Source organism: Monodelphis domestica, chromosome 5 (genome assembly GCF_027887165.1).
Source record: "Monodelphis domestica isolate mMonDom1 chromosome 5, mMonDom1.pri, whole genome shotgun sequence".
NCBI lineage: Eukaryota > Metazoa > Chordata > Mammalia > Didelphimorphia > Didelphidae > Monodelphis > Monodelphis domestica.
Window position 1 is genome coordinate 100672184 of NC_077231.1, and position 22400 is coordinate 100694583.

Sequence of the window (22400 nt, forward strand, 5' to 3'; positions counted from 1 at the left end):
TCTTCTCCATTTATTAACCAAATTCTGTTTAAAAGGAAGGACATTCCTTGGAATTCCCAAGGCAAAGAAAATGCAAAAAGCAGCAGATCGGATGGCACCTTTAATATAGACAGAAACACAGGAATACACAATAATTCTCCCTAATATATAGGAATTAATATAGTATATGAAAAAAAATTCTCACAATCTTTACAGTTAGGGATTTGGAATATGTTCTTAATCACTTTCTTCTGTAAAATGTTCATATCCGTCCATCACTTGCCTCTTCATCCCTTAGATTTGAGTCTATTTTCTTTTTTATTTTAACCCTTATCTTCCATCTATTGATTCCAAGGCAGAAGAGCAATAAGGACTAGGTAACTGGAGTTAAATGACTTGTCCAGGGTCACACAACTAGGAAGTGTTTGAGACCAGATTTGAATCCAAGACCTCCCATCTCTGGGCCTGGCTTTAAATCGACTGGGCCACTTAGCTACCTCTTGTGCCTATTTTCTAAAGATCATAAAGACAGACTTTTATCAGATCGCTTTCTCCACTAGAAAGCTCTTAGTTACATTTATTTTTTTTAACCCTTACCTTCTATCTTAGAATCATACTAAGTATTGGTTCCAGGGAAGTTCAATAAGGGCCAGGCAGTTGGGGTTAAGTGTCTTGTCCAGGGTCACCTGGCTAGGATATCACTGAAGCCAAATTTGAACCCAGGATCTCCTATCTCTCAATATACATACTGTTTTTTTTTTCTTTCATATAAAGGCTTCTAAATTTTTGATACTCAAAGCCTTATTTTAGGATCTTTTCTATGCCTTTTGTTGGTTAAGATTCCTCTTCCTAACCACAGTCATGAACAGTTCTTCCATTCTCCTACAATTTTTTTAAAATGCCATCTTTTCCATTCCTCTTGAACTTATAGTTTTTAAACTATAAAGTGCTGATCTTCCTAAAATTTAAATTATATGTATACTATATAATTATAGAAATTACATATCTATCACTATGAAAAATGCTATCCACCTCCCAAAAAAAGAATTAATGGAATATGAATGCAAATTGAAGCAGACCATTTTTCACTTCATTTTCTTTGTGGGTTTTTTTTAATATGTATCTTCTTCCATATCATGACTAATATGGAAATGTTTTGCATGATTGCACATGTGTAGCCTATATTAAATTACTTACCATCTCAAGGAGAAAGAGGAGAGAAAGAATTTGGAATTCAAAATGTTAGAAAACAAATGTTAAAAATAGTTTTTATGTGATTGGGGGAAAAATGAAATATTGCTGAAAAATAAAATAAGAAGTTACATCTCTATTTATATAAATAAAAATTTTGACATAATTAATGACAAAAAATGCTCTCCACCTCCAGAGAAATAGCTGATGGAATCTGAATGCAGATTGAAGTATATTATTTTTTACTTTCTTTTTTGGGGGGGGAGTCCTATATTTTTCTTCACAACATGAGTAGCATAGAAATGTTTTATATAACTTCACATGCATAACCTATATCAAATTGCTTGTCTTCTCAATGGAAGAGGAAAAGAGTGGGGGAAGGGGAAGAATCTGGAACTCAAAATTTAAAAAGAAATGTTAAAAACTGTTTTTACATGTAATTAGAAAAAATAAAATATTTAAAATCAAAGTAATTTTACCTTATATATTTATTGATGCCTTAATTTCAATACCACATTCATTTCTGAATATCCCCCCCAACATCTCTTTTCACAAAAGTTTTTAAAATGAAAGTGTGGCATTTCAGCAAAACCAACATTTGAAGGATCTCTGGCAACATAAACTGGGCTCTTGCCACCTTCCTCTCTATTCAGTGAAAGGGAAAAGTCTTTTTCCTAACTCTTAGCCAGGGCAAACTTTAGTCATTCCATTTACCCTTTGGTAATACCCATTGGGCATACTGCTTCTGATTCTGTTTTCTTCCTTCTAAACCATCCATACGTCCCATACAACTTGCTTGGCTTCTTCTCTGGACCACAAGCCTACTTTGCTTCCAATTCTTTGTTAGCGCAGAAAGTAATGCTAGGAATATTTGGATATCTGTGGGATCTTTCAGTTTGCCTCTGACATCCTTAATCTTTGTCTAGCAGTAATATAAAAGAATTCTGAGCCTGGAGTTGGGAAGACTCATCTTCATGGGTTAAAATCTGACCTTAGACACTCCCTGGCTGTGTGACCCTGGGCAAGTCACTTAACCCCCACTGCCCAGTCCTTGACACTTTTCTGCCTTGGCATCAATACACAGCACTGATTCTAAGATAAGGGTTTAAAAAAATATACAGAAGGCATCTGGCCCTGCACTACTTCTTTCCCCTGAGAGTAGAAGGTAACATCCTTCAGGCTAGGACATGTTTGGGACTTTTGGGTGCAGAGAATATGGAATAACGGCTAAATGTGCATTTGGGGGCCAAGAGGAATGGGTCTTCTGGGTATACAAGTGTCTCATTAATGGGTCCCTTCTCTCAATGTTGCTTCTACCAGTCAGTCAGTTAATAATCATTTATTAAGCACCCACTATGTGCCAAGCAGCATGTGTCCATCCATTGTTATCACCAGTATTCTTCCAATAAGCGGAAACTGACCACCTCCCAAGGCAGGCATTCCACTCTTGGGCAGCTCCAACTTGGGGGAAAGCCCTTCCCCCGAGAGCTCGCTTCAATCCTTCCCGGGCTTAGGCTGCCTAACAAGGAGGGAAGAATCTCTGGAGCGCAAGTTACAGTATACGACTGAGAACCCTGGAATCACATAAATAGCTGCCAGGAGGAGGTGGTTTTTTCCTGATGGAGAAAGATTTTTATAAAGACAAAGTGCAGCCTCGGGGTTAGAAGAAGGGCCAAAACAGCCAAGCCTTATTTGCCAAGGGATCCTGTCCAGGGAGCATTTATCAAGCACCAACATGTTGCTGGGGACTAAAAGTACAAGGAAAAAAATGGGAGTCCTTGCCCCGGAGGAACTTATATTCTGTGCAAGAGACAACATGTGAAAGGGATGTAGGAACTCTTTGCAAGAGGACCCAATTAAATGTCAGTTTTCACCTGCGTTCAAATCTGGCCTCAGACCCTTCCTAGTTGTGTGACCCTGGGCAAGTGACTTTAGCCCTCAAGGCCTAGCCCTCACTGTTCTGCCTAGGAACTTCTAAGACAGAAGATGAGGACTTAAAAACAAAACAAAACACTAGGGGGCTCTCGGGGTCAACCACTGAGCTCTCTACCTCCCGAAGCTGCTTTTCTCCCCTTAGCTATGCCCCTTTGGGGGTTGGGAAAGCCCAGCTGGTTTGTACTGACCCAATCAGAGGTCTGCCCCCTATCCTACACTTAATTTCTCTGCCTCAGGACCTGACTGGGGACCACCCCTCTTGGGCTTGGTTCAGAGAAACCCACTCACCATCTTCGAGCTTGGAGCCCAGTCCTAAGGCTGAAAAGGATTTCTGGCTGCCCACAAAAGACAGAAATCTCTCCAGTGTTACTCTCTTTGATCCCTCAGAATTAGTCTGGTCCAGAATGGACTTAGCTGACCTTGAAAGAGGAGGCGGCGCATTGATCCCAAGGGAAAAGAAAGGTAGAAGCCACTGATAGGCACTGTAGAAAAGAGGGTGTTCTGGGCGTGAGCATGCCCGATGAAGGAGGGGGAGAAACCTGGAAGGGAAGGGTGGAGAGGAGGCTCCTTACTACTGTCAACATGGAATCTAGAAACTCCAAACTTGTGGCCTAGTGGGATCTGGTGAGCCCCAGGTTTCAGGACTAGCTTGTAAGTTGGAGACCCCAAAGTTTATACTTGTTCCCTGTTTTCCCCTGAAGGGAATCCCAGGCTAGCAGTTTCAGACTGAGTGGAGGACCCTCAGGTGAAAGACAATCCACTGTAGGTGGGGGCTAAGCCCAAGCCAAGTGGCTCTTCTTGTCTCCAGAAGCCTCTCCCAGTATATCAGTCAGTCAGTTAATAATCATTTATTAAGCACCCACTATGTGCCAAGCAGCATGTGTCCATCCATTGTTATCACCAGTATTCTTCCAATAAGTGGAAACTGACCACCTCCCAAGGCAGGCATTCCACTCTTGGGCAGCTCCAACTTGGGTGAAAGCCCTTCCCCAGAGAGAGCTCCTTCCAAGGATCGAACTGGGGACCTTCAGCTTACAAGACTGACACTCTGCCTACTGCACTAAAGAGTCACCCTAAAGGGTTGTTTTGCCAATTACAACTGGTGACTGATTCTTCCTCCCCTGTCTTCCTGGGCCAGATGGGAATGTTTCCCAATCTGCTTCACCACCATCATCATCCTCACTAGCATGTATAGTACTTTTAAATTTTGCAAAGCCCTTTACAAATATAATCTCATTTAATCTTCACAACTATGAGAAGGTGGTGCTATTATTATCTTTATTTTACAGTTGAGGAAACCGAGGCAGACAGAGGTTAAGTGTCTGTCTGTGGTCATAAAGTTATTCAGTGTCTGAGGCTGAATCTGAACTCAGATCTTCCAGCCTCTGCATTATTGGCTTTCTGACTCATTTTTGTTTTAAAGCTGCCTTTCCTAAGATAAATGTGGTTAACCAATACATTGCATTATTAGTCTTTGCATTTCCTTCCTTAAGTGCAGCAGAGGAAAGGCAGTGGAGCTGAGGAAAGAGAGACTAATTTAGAAAGATAGATTCATATATATTTTTATGACTTTTCTGAGCAAGAAGAAAAAATCCAATTTCTAGAAAAATAAGTTTAATAGCATTGCTTGGGAAGATATAAAAGGTGGGACTTCACTTCCTTCACCCATTGTTCTTTTCTCACAGCTGACTGGAAAGAAAAAAACAAGCCAATCTTAAGGAGTGGAACAAGGGAGTTAATTTTAGAGAAACTTGCCCCTCCCCTAGGAGCTAGGAAGTAGTGTCACCAACTAGAGGTTAAGAGCCTGTGAAAAAAAGTGGCTTTAAGAGCCCCTATCCTATAAGTAGTAGTAGTCTCTCTGTGATGGAGAATGACTATCCTATACATTGTAACTACTGCTAATTGCTTATTATTATTTTTATTTCCTGGGTAGTCCCAGGACCCTGCTGAGACACATTCCCAACTCTAATAAAGTGTCTGAAATGCGGTTGGGAAGAGTGTAGGTTCTCAGTTCAAATTCTGACTGTCACTTAATCCTCTCTGGGACTCAGTTTCCCTAGCTGTAAAAAAAGGAGGAGACTGGTATAGACTGGCCTGAGGCATGGGCATTCCAGCTCTAATCCTAAAATCCTATGGCCTATGGGCCTCAGTTTCTCCAGCTAGAAAAGAAAGGACTGGCCTGTGGGGGGCCCTAACAGCCCCAGATGCCAGAGGGCCTTAGTGGTGATGTCATGGCCTCTTTAAGAAGTCCCGCCCCCGTGCTCTCCAACCGGAAGTTTCCGCTCACCCGCAGCCGGAAGTGCACCTGAAAGAGCCCATCCAACATGGCTGCCAGCTGCTCTTCCGGAAGCGGCCACCCAGGATCTCAGAGGCACCGTCCGCTCCCAACGCTCTAGTACTTCACGGCGGCTGTCCATGGTGCCCTCGTCGGCCCCTGGAGTCTCCGCTTCCTGTCAGGCCTGGGCCGCCGGGCGGGAGGGGAAGCCGTTGGAGGAGGCGAGCGACGTTGGGGGGGGGAAAGGAACACGCGACGCTCTGGGCCGCTTCCGGGCTGCCTCGATGGCCGCGCGGGCGGCGCTCTAGGCGGGCGGCCGCTTGCTCTCATGGGCCGCTCGTGGTGCTCTATGCTCTGGTAATCCGCCGGGGGCGGGGTCGGAGCAGTCTCGCGAGAGCCAGGAGGGGGCGGGTGCGTGGTCCCGCGGTGGACGGAGCCCGAGATGGAGCCGGAGAGTCTGGAGTCCAGGATCAGTGAGTGACCCCCCTGGGGGGCGGGCGCGCGGGCCGGGCCGGAAGCGGAACCGGAACCGGGGGGCGCACCCCTCTCCCACCCACTTTGGGCGGCCCCCCTTGAGTTGGTCCTGGGCCCCCTCAACTGTCTGCTGACGCTTCCAGGAAGCTCCTCCTTAAGCAGCTTCCAGGACCCCCAAATCGTCCATGATAGCGCTCCAAAACTGCCTCACCTCTCTTGACTACTCCCAGGGCGCCCCCACAAGGGCCCCCGATCCGTTCCCAAGGTCCTCCCCAAAATGCCCAGAGAGCCCTCAAAACTTCCCCGAGACCACATCCCTTACCTTAAGTCTGTCTTTGTAATCCCACAATGCGCCCTACATCCCCCTCTATAGTTATCTCTGAACCCCTAGGTAGCCCCCAAATATGTCACCAGGATCCCCCAAACTTCTTTGAGACCCTGGGCCACTCTCCAAATATGGCTTCAGAAAGAAGCAACCCCCACTTAATTCGTCTCCAAGATTCCCCCATCCGACCCTCCCAAATGTGCCCCCACCACCACACCTGGAATTTCCAAATTTACCTCAGTAACCACCTTCCACTACACCCCAAGAGTCTAGCCCATTACATTCTTGCAGGCCACCTATTTCATTCCTCTAAATTTGCCACAGAACCTTCCTTTACACCAGCCTCCTGATCTAAATCTGCTTCCAGAAATTCCTGCACAGCCACCCCTCATCTCCAGCCACCCACCTAATCTTCCCCCCACATCCCTTAGGGAACTCCCCAAACCTGTCCCAGGTCTTCCCTCCTTAGACTTACCCTCCTGAGACTTCCATCTGCCCTCCTAATCCTGGCTGCCCCCTGCAGTCTGCCTTTAGCATGCCTCATGCCCCCAGAAACGCTGGGGGCTTTGGGGCTGCTCCCCAAAGTCTCCTACCAGCACCTTTACCCCTTCTGATACCCCTAGCCTAGCCTTATCAAAACTGCCATAGATACTCCCAGACTGTTGTCCCCCCTCCCCCCCAAAAAAAGAAACCTGCATTCCCACCCATCCCTAATTCTCCCCTCACACACACTGAAGTTGTCCCCATAACCCACACCCCAAATGATATTCTCATTCTGTCCCCCCAAAACACTCATATGACCTTCTAAAATCCAACCAGACTTCCTCCTCAGACCTATTACAAAGTTAAGAACCTTACTCTAGCTGCCCAAGACTTCCTTTGGCCACCGACAAAAGGTTCTCTTCATCCTCTCACGTGTGCCCTCTCAAGATGCTCCTTATCTCCAGCTTCCTTCCCACACCTCTGCCCCCCCCCCCCAAATCTTCACAGGCCAACCCTCAAACTCCCAATGGTTTATGTTTCTGGGATGCCTCCCCCTGACTGCCCTTAGGCACATACCTGAGTAGCCTCTCACACCACCTCCAAAGGCCCCATGGCTGCACCATATTCCCTTCTGAATTATTTTGTGGTCCCCAAAAATACCACTAAATCTTCATCTTTACACCACACATTTGAACTGGCCCCCTGGAAGAACACATGTTCCCACCAAACTTTGCCCAAATTTCTCAGACCCATTTTGTTGATGAGAAAAGATGGATTTAGAGGAGCTCCTGACTTGGCTAGGTCTGAACAAGGGGATCTGAGAGAGACCCCACAATTTAGGGAGGTCAGACCTAAGAATCTGTAGGGGGATGGACAGGGAAAGACCCTACTCCTTTCTTCAAAGGAATAATTTAGGGGGAGATTGAGGTGAAATACATGGAAATATATAGGGATATCAGGGAAGATGTGGCAGAATTGAGGGAGACATGGTTTTAAAAAGGATGGGGCATATCTGAGCACTATGAATTTGAGGATTCAATATATCTGAACTTTCCCCTCCACTCCCCTGGGTCCTCATGACTTGATACCCACAACTCTACCACTTAGACACACCCCCTGTCCCCTCCTTTACCATGTGCCTAGGTCAGCTGCTACCCTTTTTCTGTCCCAGCATTCCAGAGCAGGGACTCTAATCTTGGTGTCTCCTCTCCCTGGCCCACCCACCCCTGGAACACATGCCTATATTTCGCACTTCCCCCAGGCCCTCCCCCCAGTCATCTTGGCCAGGAAAAGGCCTCCCAGATCCCTCATCCCATTGTAGACCAATTATTCAGGAAATAGAAGACCTTTCCCCCCACCCCACCCCCAGTCTCCTCTGTGGAATCTTTAGTAGTTGAGGGAGCTTGTGAGCTCGTCAGGGATATGGGCCCCCTCCCCCTCCCAGGATCTGCCTTTATGGTTAGGAAAAGGTGGGTGAAAAGAACCTGCTCTTTTGAGTCAGGCTCTCTGAGGTTGGCCTGTCCCTGGCCAGGCCTGAGCTTGGGTATCTTCACCTACCTTCTGTGCCCTGGACCTTGTATGGACCATGAATGAATGAGATGAAAGTTGATAACTTACTTTGTGACCTTGAGGACATTACTTGAGCCTTGGGTTGTTTGGGGTTTTTTAATGTTTTTTTGTTTGTTTGTTTGTTTTTGACCTTGATTTCTTTATCTACAAAATGATAGGAATTGGAATAGATGTTTCATAGGATCCTGACCAGCTATAAAATTCACCTCCTTGGAGGGAAGGAACTCTATGTCCCATCAGTGAAATTGCCCATACTTTGCATTTCCAGCCTGAGAAATACAGGCCCAGGGAAAAGTCCTCTTGGAAGGCTTTGGAGGGTAGCCTAGAACCCTGTCCCTCCTTCCACTGTTTACTTTTCTTTCGGTCCCAGGATGAGTGGAAGGAGAAAGCTGCCTGGCAGCCCCTAAAAGTAGTCTCCTTGACTTTTTGATATAGCATCTCTTCTGGGTCTTTTTCTCTTCTTTCCTCCAGATGTGAGTTGGGCTGTCTTTGAGGAAGTCATTGTTTCAGGCCTTGGGACAGGTATCTGTCCTCTCCTGGGCCTAGTCCCCAAACACTATTCAAGGGTGTAACTAAATTAGCATATTAACCAGTAGCATTAATGGGGAGCCTCACTTAATTTAATTCAACAAGCATTTAGTAAACACCAGCTGTTTTGTAGATACTTGCAAACAAGGCCCTGTTTTCAGGGAGTTTGTGTTCTGCTGGCCAGCCAGCTGGAGAGCATCATCCTATCTCAGGCCAGTGAGTACTGCCCCACAGGTCTCCCTGGGAAGTGAACATCTTCTTAAAGGTACAGAGGTCCCTCTCCTGGATCCCTTAGAGCTCCCAGAAAGGGGCCCATGCCCAAAGGGACAAAACAGCCCTTTTTCCTTATCAGGGAATCCCCAAAGCAGACGTCATCAAGCTCTCATATTCTTAAGCTGAATTTGAGGCCCAAATCTTGGTGTCGGAAGGGTTCTGCCTCATACCTTGGCCAGGGTACTTCCTAAGTTCTGAGGTGGCCCCTGCCTACCAGCTCCTATTATTAGTTGTATTACACCAAATAGATTACACAGCTTGTCCTCTCTCCTTTCAATAAGTCCATGAGGGTGATAGACAAGGATTGTGATTCCCTTTTGATGGATGGAAAAACTGGGTCAGGAGTGTGAACCTTGCTTAAGATCACAGGGCTGTTTGGAAGCAGAACCAGGCTCACTTCCAGGCCTTCTTGATTCTCATGGCCAGAACTCCCCAAAGCAGCTCAGGCAGACAGTATACTCACTCTCTTTCTCTCTCACTCACTCACTCAACCCCTATCAGAATCCCTGGACATGATTCCCAAAGGTAAAAGAAAGGTGATGATGTTGCTAGAATTCCCTGCTACCATCTTGTCTCCCCCACCCTCTTGGGTTTAGTGGAAGGAACACTGGACTCAGTTGCTGAAGGCTGAGAATCAGGGCCTAGTTCTGGCACTTCCTACCTCTGTGTGATTTCACCTTGCTGAGCCTCAGTTCCCTCATTTGTAAAATTGTGATGGTGATCTTTTTCCCAAAAAAGGGGAGGAAACATTAGTTGCTTCTGACTTGGGGGATGAGGCTGGGGCTTGGGTAGATCCGAGTGCTCTACAGGGGCTGGGGACAGTGGCTCCTAAGGTCTTGCTTTGTTTCATCTACTTTATCCAAAGCCTTCTTCAGGCCTCCACCTCCCTTGTCTTCTGTGCCTGTCATTACAGTTCATTCTTGCTGAGGCCAAGCTAGTCACTTGCCCAGAGTCACACAGCTCTAATGCAAGGCCTAACTCGTGACCATTTTCTTGAACATTTCAATTCCCAGATGTCTGGGAGAGGAAGCATGCTGGGATCCCTAGGAATAGGGCAAGGGCTATCCCTTCCTATAAACCCTAGGAGAAGGGAAAGACTGGGGACCTTCTCTGATTAAGCACCACTGGTTCTGCTCCCTGGTGCAGACAGAGCAACAAACCCCCTCAACAAGGAGTTGGACTGGGACAGCATCGATGCCTTCTGTGAGCAGCTCAATAAGGAGCTAGAAGGGTAAGACATCTCACTACCTCTCTTCCCCCTTCCCCCCCACTGCAGGGGGTGTGGCAATTGGGGCTGGGGTGGAGAAGGGTTTACTCCCCTCAGCACCAGGAAGATCCTGCATTCTTGGGCTGCCTTCAGTCACTGCCTGCTTGTTCCTATGACCATCCTGTGGCCACAGGGAGATGGAGACAGATGTGCTGGCCTAAAGGAGCTCCCCACCTTCCTCTCCATAAATACCCCAAAACATGAGGAGGCAGTGGAGCTGCAAAGGCAGGTTCCCCTTGTGGGGAGTGGCCTTTCCTCTTTGTCTCTCTTTCCTACAGGCCTCCACTGGCCACTCGCCTGTTAGCCCACAAGATCCAGTCTCCACAAGAATGGGAAGCTACCCAGGCCCTGACGGTGAGAGGTCCAGGGAAAGGGAGGTCCTGCCCCTAGCCTGACTCCTGGACAGGCCTGGGGTACCCAAGGCTTGAAGCCAGAGCTAAAGCAGGTCTGGCTAAGGGGATAATGAGTAGGAATCTTTTTTAAGAGTTCTATTGGTGCCTTTTATTTTGACCTTACAATTATTACTAGATATCCCCTCTCTCCCTCTCCAATCCTATATACCTTCTCTCATGTTAAAAATTTTAAAAGGAAAAAAATTAAAAAATAGTGGGGCAGTGAGGTGGCTCAGTGAATTGAGAGTCGGGCCCAAAGATGGGAGGTCCTGGGTTTAAATCTGACCTCAGACACTGCCTAGCTGTATGACCCTGAGCAAGACACTTAACCCCCATTGCCTAGCCCTTACCACTCTTCTGCCTTATATACACTACCAATACATAGTATTGATTCTAAGACAGAAGGTAAGGGCTTAAAAAGAAAAGAAAAAAAGAGTGGGCCAAGGCGAGCTACCCCATTGACCACATTTGAAGTTAAGTCACATTCCATACCTTCAGCCCCCAGGCTCCATGATAGGTAAGAGCTCCATTGTCTTATCTCTTCTGGGCTGTGCTCAGTTTTGTTCCAAGGTCCCAGACCAGAAGTTCACTGCCCTTGGGGCCTAGAAGCCAGAGAAAGTAGATGAGAGGAAAGAAAGGACATCTCACTATTCCCTGGTCAAAAGGGCCTATCATCCCAGCTCTACATAGAGGTCTCTCCTGAGCTCTCCATTGTCAGAGTGTAGGGTTGGGGCCAGCAAGCCAGGAGGGGAGCCTAGCCCTATCAGCAAAGGAAAAAGGGCCCTGTTGGCCCAGGCCAGAAAAGTCCTGGAGCTGGGCTTATTCCTATAGAGATTGGGCTGATGGTCAGGGAGGAGAAGCAGATACTGCCTTGCCTGACCTTGTTCCACCTTCAGGTTCTGGAAACATGCATGAAGAATTGTGGCAAACGTTTCCATGATGAGGTTGGCAAGTTCCGCTTTCTCAATGAACTCATCAAAGTAGTATCCCCAAAGGTGGGTTCTAGTAGACACAGACATGGGCCCACTTCCCTCTGCCCACCCCACTCCCCAGGAATTTGGGCTCTCTCCATCCCATCCCTCCCCATGGGCCAGGGTATGAGCCCAGGGTATTTGGGGTGGAGGTACCCGGGGTTAGAGATTTATATGACTGCTCCATCCTTGTTGGGTGGGCCACCCCTTGAAGGTCCCACAGCTGCTTGCTAATAAGAGACTGAAGAATAAGAACCATGCTCAGATGGGACCTTGTTTCTCTTCTCCTCCCTTCCCTCCCCTCCCTGTCTCTGTCACTCTGTTGCCCCTATCCCACGTATTCCATATTTGTGCCTCCACCCTGGGTGCCCTACGCCTTTTACAAATCAACAGAGATGACTTAAGCGCTTCCAGCTCCCTCCTTTTTCTCCTCCGTCTTGGGAGAAGGAATGGCCATGAGGGATGTGTCAAATCCGTGGACCAGAGGGCTCCTGAGAGAGTTGTGGGGGCAGTGACCAGGTCTGGGGTCATGGGGATGGGAAAAGGGCCTTGGAGATGGACGAGTCAGGGGTCTTCTTCCTCCTTCCTGGCACAGTATCTGGGCACCCGCACCCCAGACAAGGTAAAGGACAAGATTCTGGAGCTGCTTTACAGCTGGACACTAGGGCTACCTCAGGAGGTGAAGATTGCTGAGGCCTATCAGATGCTGAAGAAGCAAGGTAAGCAAGCCATGCTTCCTCATCTCCCAGGTGAGCACCTGACATCCCTGAGCAGAAGAAATCCCAAGGCTGATAGAGTTAAAGGATAATGACTTGAAATCCTTGTCCCTCTTGGGCAGTCAGAATGACAGTTGTCCCTAGATAAGGCATGAGAACTGTCTGGCCTTGGGCCCAGTGACAGGGGTCTGGTCCGTATGCTATTCCCATAGGGATTGTGAAGATTGATCCCAAGCTTCCAGATGACGCTCCCTTCTCTGCACCCCCCACGCGGCCCAAGAATGGGATCTTTGAAGATGAGGAGAAGTCCAAGGTAAGGCAGCTGCAGAGGGAAGCTGACTACTGCTTTGAGGCAGCTTTACCTAAGCCAACATACCAGACTCTTAGGTTTTGTCAGAGTGCAGTACAAGCCAGGAGGGGGACCCAGCCCCATCAGCATCAATATCCCAACCTTTTCCTTCAACCTCCTATCCTAGGCAGATCTGGGTTAGAAAGTTGGATGGCCTTGCTGAGAAGATATGTATGGTAAATGGGGTGCTCCCAGTCTTCCCACACCTCTTTGCCAGCTCCCATTGGCCAAAGTTTCCCTCCCTTCCTTCTTGGGCTCTGTTCCACAATGGCCCTTGACCCTGCCCCTCACACCCCCATTCTCCTGTGTTCCCAGATGCTGGCCAGGCTGCTAAAGAGCTCCCACCCAGAGGATCTGCGAGCGGCCAACAAGCTTATCAAGGAGATGGTCCAAGAGGTGCCTGACTGCTGAGTACATGGCAGCTACAGGGAGGGGCCTTCAGAGCTCATGGGGAAGGAAGGGGGAATGTGACTTGTTTGGGGCCAAAGTAGTAGGTGAAAGAGATAGGGAGAGAAAATGGACTTGAGTTTCATGAGGGCCAACACCTCCCTTCTTTAGCTTGGGCAAGTCTCCCTTCTCTGAGAGAGAAGACTGTAACAGGTAGGGCAGTGGATATAGTACTTGCCCCGAGAGTCAGGAAGACTCCTCTACCTGAATTTAAATCTGGCCTCAGACACACTTCCTCACTATATGACCCTGGGAAAGTCACTTCACCCTGTTGGCCTCAGTTTCCTCATCTGTTAAATGACTTAAAGAAAGACATTGCAAACCACTCCAGTATCTTTGCTAAGAAAACCTCAAATGGGGTTTCCAAGGTTTGGACATCACTGAAACACCTAAACACCCTCCTCCTAGAGTTGGGAAGATCCCCTGAGAGGATGTCCAAGAAAACACCTTGTTAACTACAAAGGCCTATTATGATGCCTAGGCCAGACAGAAGCATAGAGTCCTGTGCCAGGGGCCCAAGCACCTAATGAAGGCCTGTCCTGGGACCCTAGAGCAAAGGTTGGCCCTGGGATGGGAACCTTCATCACACTGGCACACCCTTATACTCTCACACACTGTCCTCCTGCCTTTACCATGTCCTTCCGTTTCCCCACCAGGCCAGCTAGGAGAATGACCATTTGTTTCCCATCTCTCACACATACCCATTGGCAGTCCCACTCCCTTAAGTTCATTTCTTTCCATCAACTATTTAATCATCTACAGAGTTGACTCATCTCTTTCCCCATTTATACATCAGGAAACTGAGGCCCAACGTTAAACAGAAAGGTCAGGATTTGAACCCAGGCTCTAACTCAATGAGTCACATTCTTCATGTAGAGTGTCCTGAGCCTTGGGCACTGCCTGAGAGGCCTTCCAGTAGGACAGACAGCAACCTCAGTGGTTTATGGAGGCAGAAGAGGGAGGTGCAAGCTCAGGAGACCTGTGAGCCATGTGGACATGGACACACCTCCCTCCACCCTTTGTTCGGCCTGTCCCCAGGATCAGAAGCGGATGGAGAAAATCTCCAAGCGGGTCAGTGCTATCGAAGAGGTGAATAACAATGTGAGACTACTGACTGAGATGGTGACCAGCTACAGCCAGGGCGAGACCTCGGTGGGCAACGATGAGCTCATGAAGGTGAAGCCTGGTCTTCTGGGGCCTTCACCCTGCCCCCACCCCCTGTGGCCAGGGCTTCTCTCAGTCCTGCTTTCTCTTCCCTTTGGCCTTTCAGGAGCTGTACCAGCGCTGTGAACGGATGAGACCCATGCTGTTCCGTCTGGCCAGTGACACTGAGGACAATGATGAGGCCTTGGGTGAGCCTGGACAGACAAGGGCTGCCTGCCTGCCTCCTGCCCTCTCTGGGAGGTCTGCAAGTTCAGAGAGTAGCCACAAGGGGGCCCTTACTGCTTAGCTGGGCCTCCCACTGCAGAGGCAACCAGGATTTCATTTTGAGCCTCTTAACATTTCCTTAGGGATTTTTTGGAAACCCCTGGGCGAAGCCATGAGTCACAAAGCCCTAGCCTCGGGCCCTCCTCTCCTTTCTAGATTAGCCATGGCTCTCTCCTGGGTGGTCCTACAATTCAGTAAATATCCATTAAGTACCTACTGTGTACAGAGCCTGGTATTCAGTGCTGAGGGAGAGCCAGGGGAGATCCCTGAGCAGTGCTGACTCTGGATTCCTTCCGCCTCTCATTTCTCCCTCTTGCCCAATCCCAGCTGAGATCCTGCAGGCCAATGACAACCTGACACAGGTGATCAACCTCTACCAACAGCTGGTGAAAGGAGGAGAGGTCAATGGAGACACAGCTTCTGGCCCCCTTCCAGGTGAGCAGATTAAATGTGCCAGCTAAGGAGAGGGCAGGGAGAAAAGAGGGGGCAGTGATTATCCAAGATAGCTACAGAGAAAGGGGAGAAGGCAGCTCTGAGTACACAGGTTGGAGGGGCAGGGTGGAGTTTTGCTGGGTAACAAGCATGAGGGTGGTGACAAAGGTCTAGAACTCTGGTAACTTAGGATGTGTGACTCTTTTCTCCCTTCTCCCCACAGGTAGCACCTCAGCTCTCCTGGACCTCTCTGGACTGGACATGCCTCCAGCAGGCTCAGCCAGCCCTGCCCTACCAAGCCTGGCAAGTGGCTTGGCCAGACCAGAGCAGCCCACCTCTGTCTCCCTGCTTGATGATGAGCTCATGTCTCTAGGTAAAAAAGGTGGGGAGGGGCAAGGGTCTGCTCCCTAGAAGGGGCAGGGATATGGTGCCACACCCCATCTATGCGCTGCTGACCCTTAGATCTACAACAACCACTCACAGAGGCCCTGAGGGGAGTCAGGCCAAAGGCAAGAAAGAGGGTTTGACTGAGAAAGGAGAGTGAATCCCATTACTGCTCTCTTTCTAATAATATAACTTAGCTTCAGGTACTGATGGGGGAACCAAGCCTGGGAACCCATACCAAAGAGGCCTGATGAAGGGGGTCTCCAGCCAAAGAGCCTCTCAGGACTCTGGCAGGCCCAAGTCACAGCCCCTAAGCCTGGCCTCTAACCAGCCTCCTTGGGCTTGAGGGACCCACAGGATAGTTCTCCCCAAACTGTTTCTTTCTGTTCAAGAAAGACCTCAAGAGCTTGGGAGTCACAGTTGCCAGAAGGGAGGAAGGTAAAGACAACTCATTGACTCTTAATTCCTGGGTGCTGCTGTGCTGTGATGAGGGACTGGTGGTTTGACCAGATTCCTTCTGATCTTCCCCTCCTCCCCATTGGAGCACATTGGGCAGCTGGCCTTATGGGAAGGAGGTCTGAGCCTATCATTCTACCTCCTGCTTTTAGCCCCAGGAGCTTGAGGAGCAAGCCAGACAGCCAGCTACAACTGCTTCCTTCTGGTTTTCTCTCCCCAAAGCCCCTATGTCCAAAGGGAGCTTTGGGGCCAGCCCCAGAAAGACAGAGCAAGACTTTGGGTCTCTAGGTCTAGGCTAGGTCTATGGTCCTCGGCCTTATCACTGAGGACAGGACCCTAGGCTCTGGCCTCCCAGCCTGAATAGGCAGGAGAATGGAAAGCTAGTCTATTCCTATGCTGGCCTGATGAGATGGAATCAAACTCTCTGAACTCATCCTTCAGTTAGAGTTGAGATTCATAGCCTTAGAACTGAGCAGACCCACTGAACCTTGCTGGCTGGGACCTGACCTCACTGTGTCGTCCCATTAAGGATCAGGATCATCTCCAGGGCCAGCCTGGTTCTGAGCCTATGTCTGGTGGGAACCAGTAAGAGAGCTGCCCTTCCTCCATTCTTCCCTGTGATTGGGGTGGCCTTGAAAGGTAGCAGGCAGAGTCCTGCAGTCTGAAAACCCAGCCAGGCCTTGCATGCTTTTCCTGCCCCTTCCTCTTCTGCCCCCCCCCCCCCCCCACACACACACACACCAGCTTTTGGTTTTAGTTGGTGATGAATAGAAATAAAGGAAGGGGAAGATCTCAACTTCTGTGGTTCAAGGAGGGAGGAAACTAGCCCAGAGAGCCTTGACAGCTCTTCTGCTCTTTGGAGCGCTCTTTGTAAGGCCAGCCTGAGCCTCAAGCCTGAAGAATGCTAGCAATCATCAGCATAGTAAACCTGTCAGGTAGATGCAATTGTTATGTGCATTTTACAGATGAGGAAATAGGGGCACAGAGTTGAAGTGACTCCCAGGGTCCCCCAGGTCCTAAGTGAGTTTGTTTTCAGATCTTTCAGCCAGTATATGCCCTTGCCAGCAACCTCAGCAAGATAGATCCCTCCCCTCCCTAAACAGGCATCCCTTTGTGACAAAGAGTTCTGGGCTGGCATATGTCCAGAAGTAATGAGTCCTGAGAAGAGCTATCTCACAGAAAGTAACCCTGGAAAGATTGGAATAGGAAGACACCAGACTTGTCAGGGACATATTCAACCCCCATTTTGTGAGCCATGAGTTCAGAATAAGTCACTTCTTGCTCCATGAGCTTCTTTCCTCATCTGTGAAGAGGAAGGAATCCTGTTTGCAGCAACCCTCACAGGGAAGACAAGGTTTTGGAAGCCTCAGTGACCTCAGAGGGGAGGTCTTGGTAACATGGATCCTCATGCTCCTCACTCAGGACCTTGGGCATCATAAGCCATAATGATGGGGCCAAAGCTCCCCAGCACCCTGGTGTGCCTAGGGATGGCCCCTTGGTGGCCAGCCTTTCCTGACCTCAACCTTCAATTTGCCTTTGCAACTCTTCCCATTGTTCTGGGGCTCTATGGGGCTCATTCCTTGGCCAGAACCTTCACATAATGAAAAACATTTCAACCCATCCTCTGGTGGGTTGCATTAGATGTCTCCTAGACTCCCTTCCCACACTGAGATTCCAATTCTGGAGGACAGGGATGTGGCAGGGGAGCTTGAGGCCCAGTGTAGCCTTTTCCATAAAACCCTGTTCTTATTCTCATCCTTTTGTTCTCAGGCCTCAATGATCCCACACCCCCATCAGCCCCAAGCCTGGACAGTGCAGGATGGAACAGCTTCCAGGTAGGAAAGGGAAAAGGAACAGGTAGTCTAGGAAGCCTGCCTAACCTGTACGGCCTCCTTAGAGAGAGCTAGGAAGTCATGGGGCAGAGCCCAGGTCAGAGAGGGAAGTGACTGCTCAGAACAAAGCAGGAGAGGCCAAGCTTCCTTGTGAGTCTGAGGACTAGCCGAAAGCATAGGGCCTGGCTTCTCCCTTGGAGAGAGGAGCCACACTCCAGACTGTTTTCACTTTCTTCCTGGGGCAGGGCACCCCCTCTGACTGACCCAACCCTGTGGGGCTTCCCAGCCAAGTAGATGGAAGGAGGGTCAAACACCTGGGGGGAGAGGGAGGGAATAGGTGAGTCCATTGGTTTCCAGCTCCGCTCTCTCTGCTCTGCCCTTGCCAGTCATCAGAAAGCTCTGAACTCGCCAGTACAGCTCCCCAAACCGATAGCCAGCCCTTGCCCCAGATGCCTTCATCGTCCTCCAGTGGGCTTGATGACCTGGACCTCCTAGGGAAGACTCTGCTACAACAATCCCTGCCCCCAGAGTCTCAGCAAGTTCGGTGGTGAGGATGGGAGCCCCCAGCCCCAGCCAACTGGGAGGTAAAAGGGCCAGGCCTGAATATACTCAGTGCCCAGCCTGGCCCCAAGGTTGGGTATCCCACAGTGACTGATACTATTCTCTGCCAGGGAAAGGGGTAGCATGGAAGAAAGAAGATGAGTTCTGGTTCTTGGCTAACAGCAGAGCCAGGCCTTGGGACATCAGACCATTGAAGTGCAGCCCAATGTCACAAGTGTGACATGAGGGGAGCAACAGGCCTTGAAAACAGGCACAGAGGATGCCTTCAGCCTCAGCCCTGGAGTAAATGAGAGCCCACTTGCCTCCTTCCCATCAGCACCCACCTTCACCTTCCTCTTCTTCCTCCAAAGGGAGAAGCAGCAGCCAGCCCCTCGACTCACCCTTCGTGACCTCCAGAACAAGAGTAGCACCAGTGCCCCAACACTGCTCGCCAGTGGTTCCTGTGATCCCCTGTCACCCCCACGGCCCCCGGAGCCAGCACAAGAGATCTCCCTGGCCAACCTCACTGTGCCCCTAGAGTCTATCCGACCCAGTAAGTGAAGGCAGGGCTGGGGAACCACAGGCTTTGTCCTTACCCAATGCCAGCCTCTTTCCTCCTTCCCCTCTGCATTAAGAATTTGGGTCTAAGATGTGGCTTCTGTCCTGGCAAAAGCTTTCGACCTCAGACCAGTCCCTTCCCCAGTAAGGACCTCTGCCTGCTCATCTGTAGAATGGAGCTGGCAGTGTATCCCTTGGCCAGAGGGAGTAAGGCCGGTGTCCATCCGTTCTCTTGGCATGTGTGCCCATAGCCTATAGAACAGATGACAGAAGGTGGTCAGGGATGATATAAACCTCATACTCCCCACAGGAGAGTGAAGGTTTGGGGGTTTCTCTGTTATCACCAGATTGTGTCCCCTCCCTAAACCTCCACCCTAGGATACTATCATTCTGGCCTTGGAAATGCCCCTGGGGACCCATAGCCACTCCCCCACAACTCCTGCCCCTTCTTTCTTCTTCCCCCTGCCCCCATGCCCCGGCTGCAGGTAGCATCTTGCCTGTAACTGTCTATGACCAGCATGGCTTCCGAGTCCTCTTCCACTTTGCCCGGGACCCTCTGCCCAGCCGGCCTGATGTGCTGGTAGTGGTGGTTTCCATGCTGAGCACAGCCCCGAAGCCAATACGGAACATTGTCTTTCAGTCTGCTGTCCCCAAGGTGACCTCTTCATGGGGGGGGCTAAAGGGGAGGAAATGGGGATGGAGGATGGGAGAGACCCTTTCTTTCACCTTCAGTGGTGACTAAAGTCATAGGAGACTTCTCTGTCTCTAGGCCTCAGTTTCCACATCTGCTCACTGAGGATGTTGTACCAGAGTCCCACCCTAAAGTCTTTCAGGAGAGGAAATGTTGTGGCCTCCCCTTGTCTCTCGCCAGGGCAGGAGAAGAGGGGGGGAAGCCCAAAGAGTTGAGGGGTTGGGCCAAAGGGCCAGCGTCGGATGGCCTTCTGATACTATCTGTCCATCCCCAGGTGATGAAAGTAAAGCTGCAACCCCCCTCAGGCACTGAGCTCCCTGCCTTCAACCCCATTGTCCACCCCACAGCCATCACCCAAGTCCTGCTGCTCGCCAACCCCCAGAAGGTAAGCAAGAGCAAGTAGTTAAGGGTCTCAGACTACTGGAGAGGGAGTGCTCAGGGGCCAGAGCCCTAACCCTCACCCAAATCCAGGCCTTTCTACTCATCTGGGATTCTCTCTCCTATCCTTCCTCCCCAGGAGAAAGTCCGCCTCCGGTACAAGCTGACCTTCACCATGGGTGATCAGACCTACAACGAGATGGGAGGTGTGGACCAGTTCCCCCCACCTGAGTCTTGGGGCAGCCTCTAGAAGCTGGCTGGGAAAGGAAAGGTTGTATGGGAGGCTCCAAGGAAGCCTGTCCTCCAGGGTGGGGACGGGGGCCCAGCCCAGACCTCCTTGGGGCCTCTACTACCCCCATTCTCACCCTCTGTTGGTTAGGACTTCACTTGGAAACCTGTGCTCCCCAGGATGGGGACCAGCTCCCCCCTCTAGCCATATACACTGGGGTCTGGTGCTTCTCTCCCCAGTGTTTCTCCTATGACCAGCTCTTCCCCACCTTCCTCTTCCTCTTCCTTACTGAGCTAAATCCAGAAGGAGAGGCAGAGGCTAGAGCTTTCCCCTAGTACAACAGCCTCATCTCTTACAGATCCATCCCTTAGTCAGGGACATCCTACTTGGTCTGTTGAGATGCAGGAGGGCAGGGCAGGGAGGGTGAATGAGTGTCTGTCCCTTCTGGGCTTTGGGAAAGGTTTGGGTGGTCAGGACCCTCAGCACCACTGTAGCAGTCTTGGGAGGGGGCCAGGCTGAGGCACCACGGGATGACCCTGGAACTGAATGGGGCCGGAGCCCTGTTCTCTTATGCCTTATGGGAAGGACCAGCCATAAGCCAGGGGTGGCCTTACCAGAGTGGAGATTGTTCTACAGGACCCAGAGCCCTGGGTGTGCCACTGCCGCTGCCGAGCCTCCCCCTCTCCCTTCTCCTATGAGGGATAGCACTCCCATAGGAACTGGGTGGAATTTGGGGGTATTCACCTCCACCTGTTTGCACTTCTCTGGTGTGGGATTAGACTTTCTTTCCATTTGAGTCTATCTCTGGCCACAGTCTGGGTGGAGCAGGTGGCTGGGGAAGGAAATCCCAGGTCACCTGCCTTCCTTCCTCCAGCATCACTTGTAGGGAGGCCTCTCGGCCAATACCCACAAACGAGATGGGGAAGGAATTGCTGGGCCCAGATTGTGCCTCAGTGGCAGGTTGGGAACAGCTGGCAATGGAGGTCCTCCCCGCAGACAGTCTTGGACTTCAAGCAGCTTCTCCCTTACTGACATTCTCCATGTCTCTTCCATCATGGACCCTGCAGGATTGCCACCCTGGGCCCATGTGTGTCTCATGTCCACCTGCAGTCAGAGGGACATGCTGCATTGGGTGTGGTGTATTTATGGGATAAAATAAAGAGAGTTCTTTCCTGGACCCTTTTTGAATTGCTGAGGTTGGGGAGCTCTCTGCAAGCCCTAACATCCAGGGGCTAACCCCTGAGCCCTCCCAAGATGGCCAAGTGTCCAACCTGTGTCACGAGGCTCCAGGAGCAGCCTCTGCACAGGAAAGGACTCATTGCTGTCACCGGCTGGGAGGAAGGTCTGGACTATGGGTGGGACAGGAAGTGCTGCAGCAGTATAGAGATTGGATGTTAGACATCTTGCTGGCAAGGCACCTGTTTCCTTATCTGCAAAGTCTGGCTCCTTTTGTAAGAATTGGCATTTACACAACACCCTGGGGTTTAGAGAACACCTTAGAGCAACCTCTCATTCGACCCTCACAACCCTGGGAAGCCAGTCCTATTACTCTTGCTTTATAGGTGAGCCAGCTGAGGCTGGGGTTCTGTGGCTTGCCTCAGGACCCAGAACTAATGAGGGCCTAGACTGACTGGATGGCCATACTGCTCATCCCCACCGCACAGTTGTGAAGTTGGGCTTTGCCTACTTGGAGCAAGGCCAGACCATTGCCAGATGACATGAGCTGCTGTAGCTGAGAATTCATCAGCTGGCCTCCAACCCAGGCCCTGCCAAGGGGAGAGGAGGAGGGAGATTTTGAATTAGTGTGGCCTAAAATTGGAGAGATGAGAACTTGAACTAATCAAAGAAGCCAAGGTATAGCTCAGTGTTGTGAAGGATGAAGACAAGATGCTGTTAGGAACTGAAAGAGAGTGATGGAAATGAGGCTTGCCATTGCTAAGTTCTTGGACAACTCCTGCCTACTTGGATAATGGGGGGCCTAGAAGCAGGAAGTGATGACTTCAATCAGAGTTAGTGGCAGGGCTGAAATGAACCACATGGTCTTACCACAGGCTGGCATACTTTCAATGTGCTTCCATTTGGCAGTGTGGTCGATTGAATGCCCTCTCTAGTTCTCAAGTGTGATATAGTCACAATCCACAGTCCCTTTGAGTCTTTTTTTTCCATCTTTCAAATTGGGATGATGATTCTGGAGAGCACCATCAGCCCAGGTGTATGCAGTGAATTTCTACAGCTGGCATTCCAGACTCCTGCTTCCTATCTGATGTCAGTCTGGATCTTGATGGGGGACCTTCTGGT

General features: G+C 50.0%; 1 protein-coding gene and 1 long non-coding RNA gene across 2 annotated transcripts; one reads left to right on the forward strand and one right to left on the reverse strand.

Annotated features, from left to right (window-relative positions):
* Window positions 1–4702: 4702 nt before the first annotated feature.
* Window positions 4703–5521, reverse strand: LOC103096056 (uncharacterized). The gene is made up of 2 exons (XR_472600.2): window positions 5393–5521; window positions 4703–4794 (listed from the first exon to the last, which is right to left on the reverse strand). It is a non-coding gene; the product is annotated as an uncharacterized LOC103096056 (long non-coding RNA).
* GGA1 (golgi associated, gamma adaptin ear containing, ARF binding protein 1) lies at window positions 5387–21279 on the forward strand. Its single transcript, XM_007503457.3, has 17 exons — window positions 5387–5853; window positions 10179–10263; window positions 10578–10653; window positions 11588–11686; window positions 12258–12381; window positions 12591–12691; window positions 13043–13123; window positions 14213–14350; window positions 14445–14526; window positions 14930–15037; window positions 15258–15407; window positions 17645–17709; window positions 18093–18253; window positions 18618–18799; window positions 19290–19459; window positions 19770–19880; window positions 20013–21279. The coding sequence occupies exons 1-17, from the start codon at window positions 5823–5825 to the stop codon at window positions 20121–20123; spliced, it is 1875 nt and encodes a 624-aa protein (XP_007503519.1). The 5' UTR covers window positions 5387–5822; the 3' UTR covers window positions 20124–21279.
* The last annotated feature ends 1121 nt before the right edge of the window (window positions 21280–22400 follow it).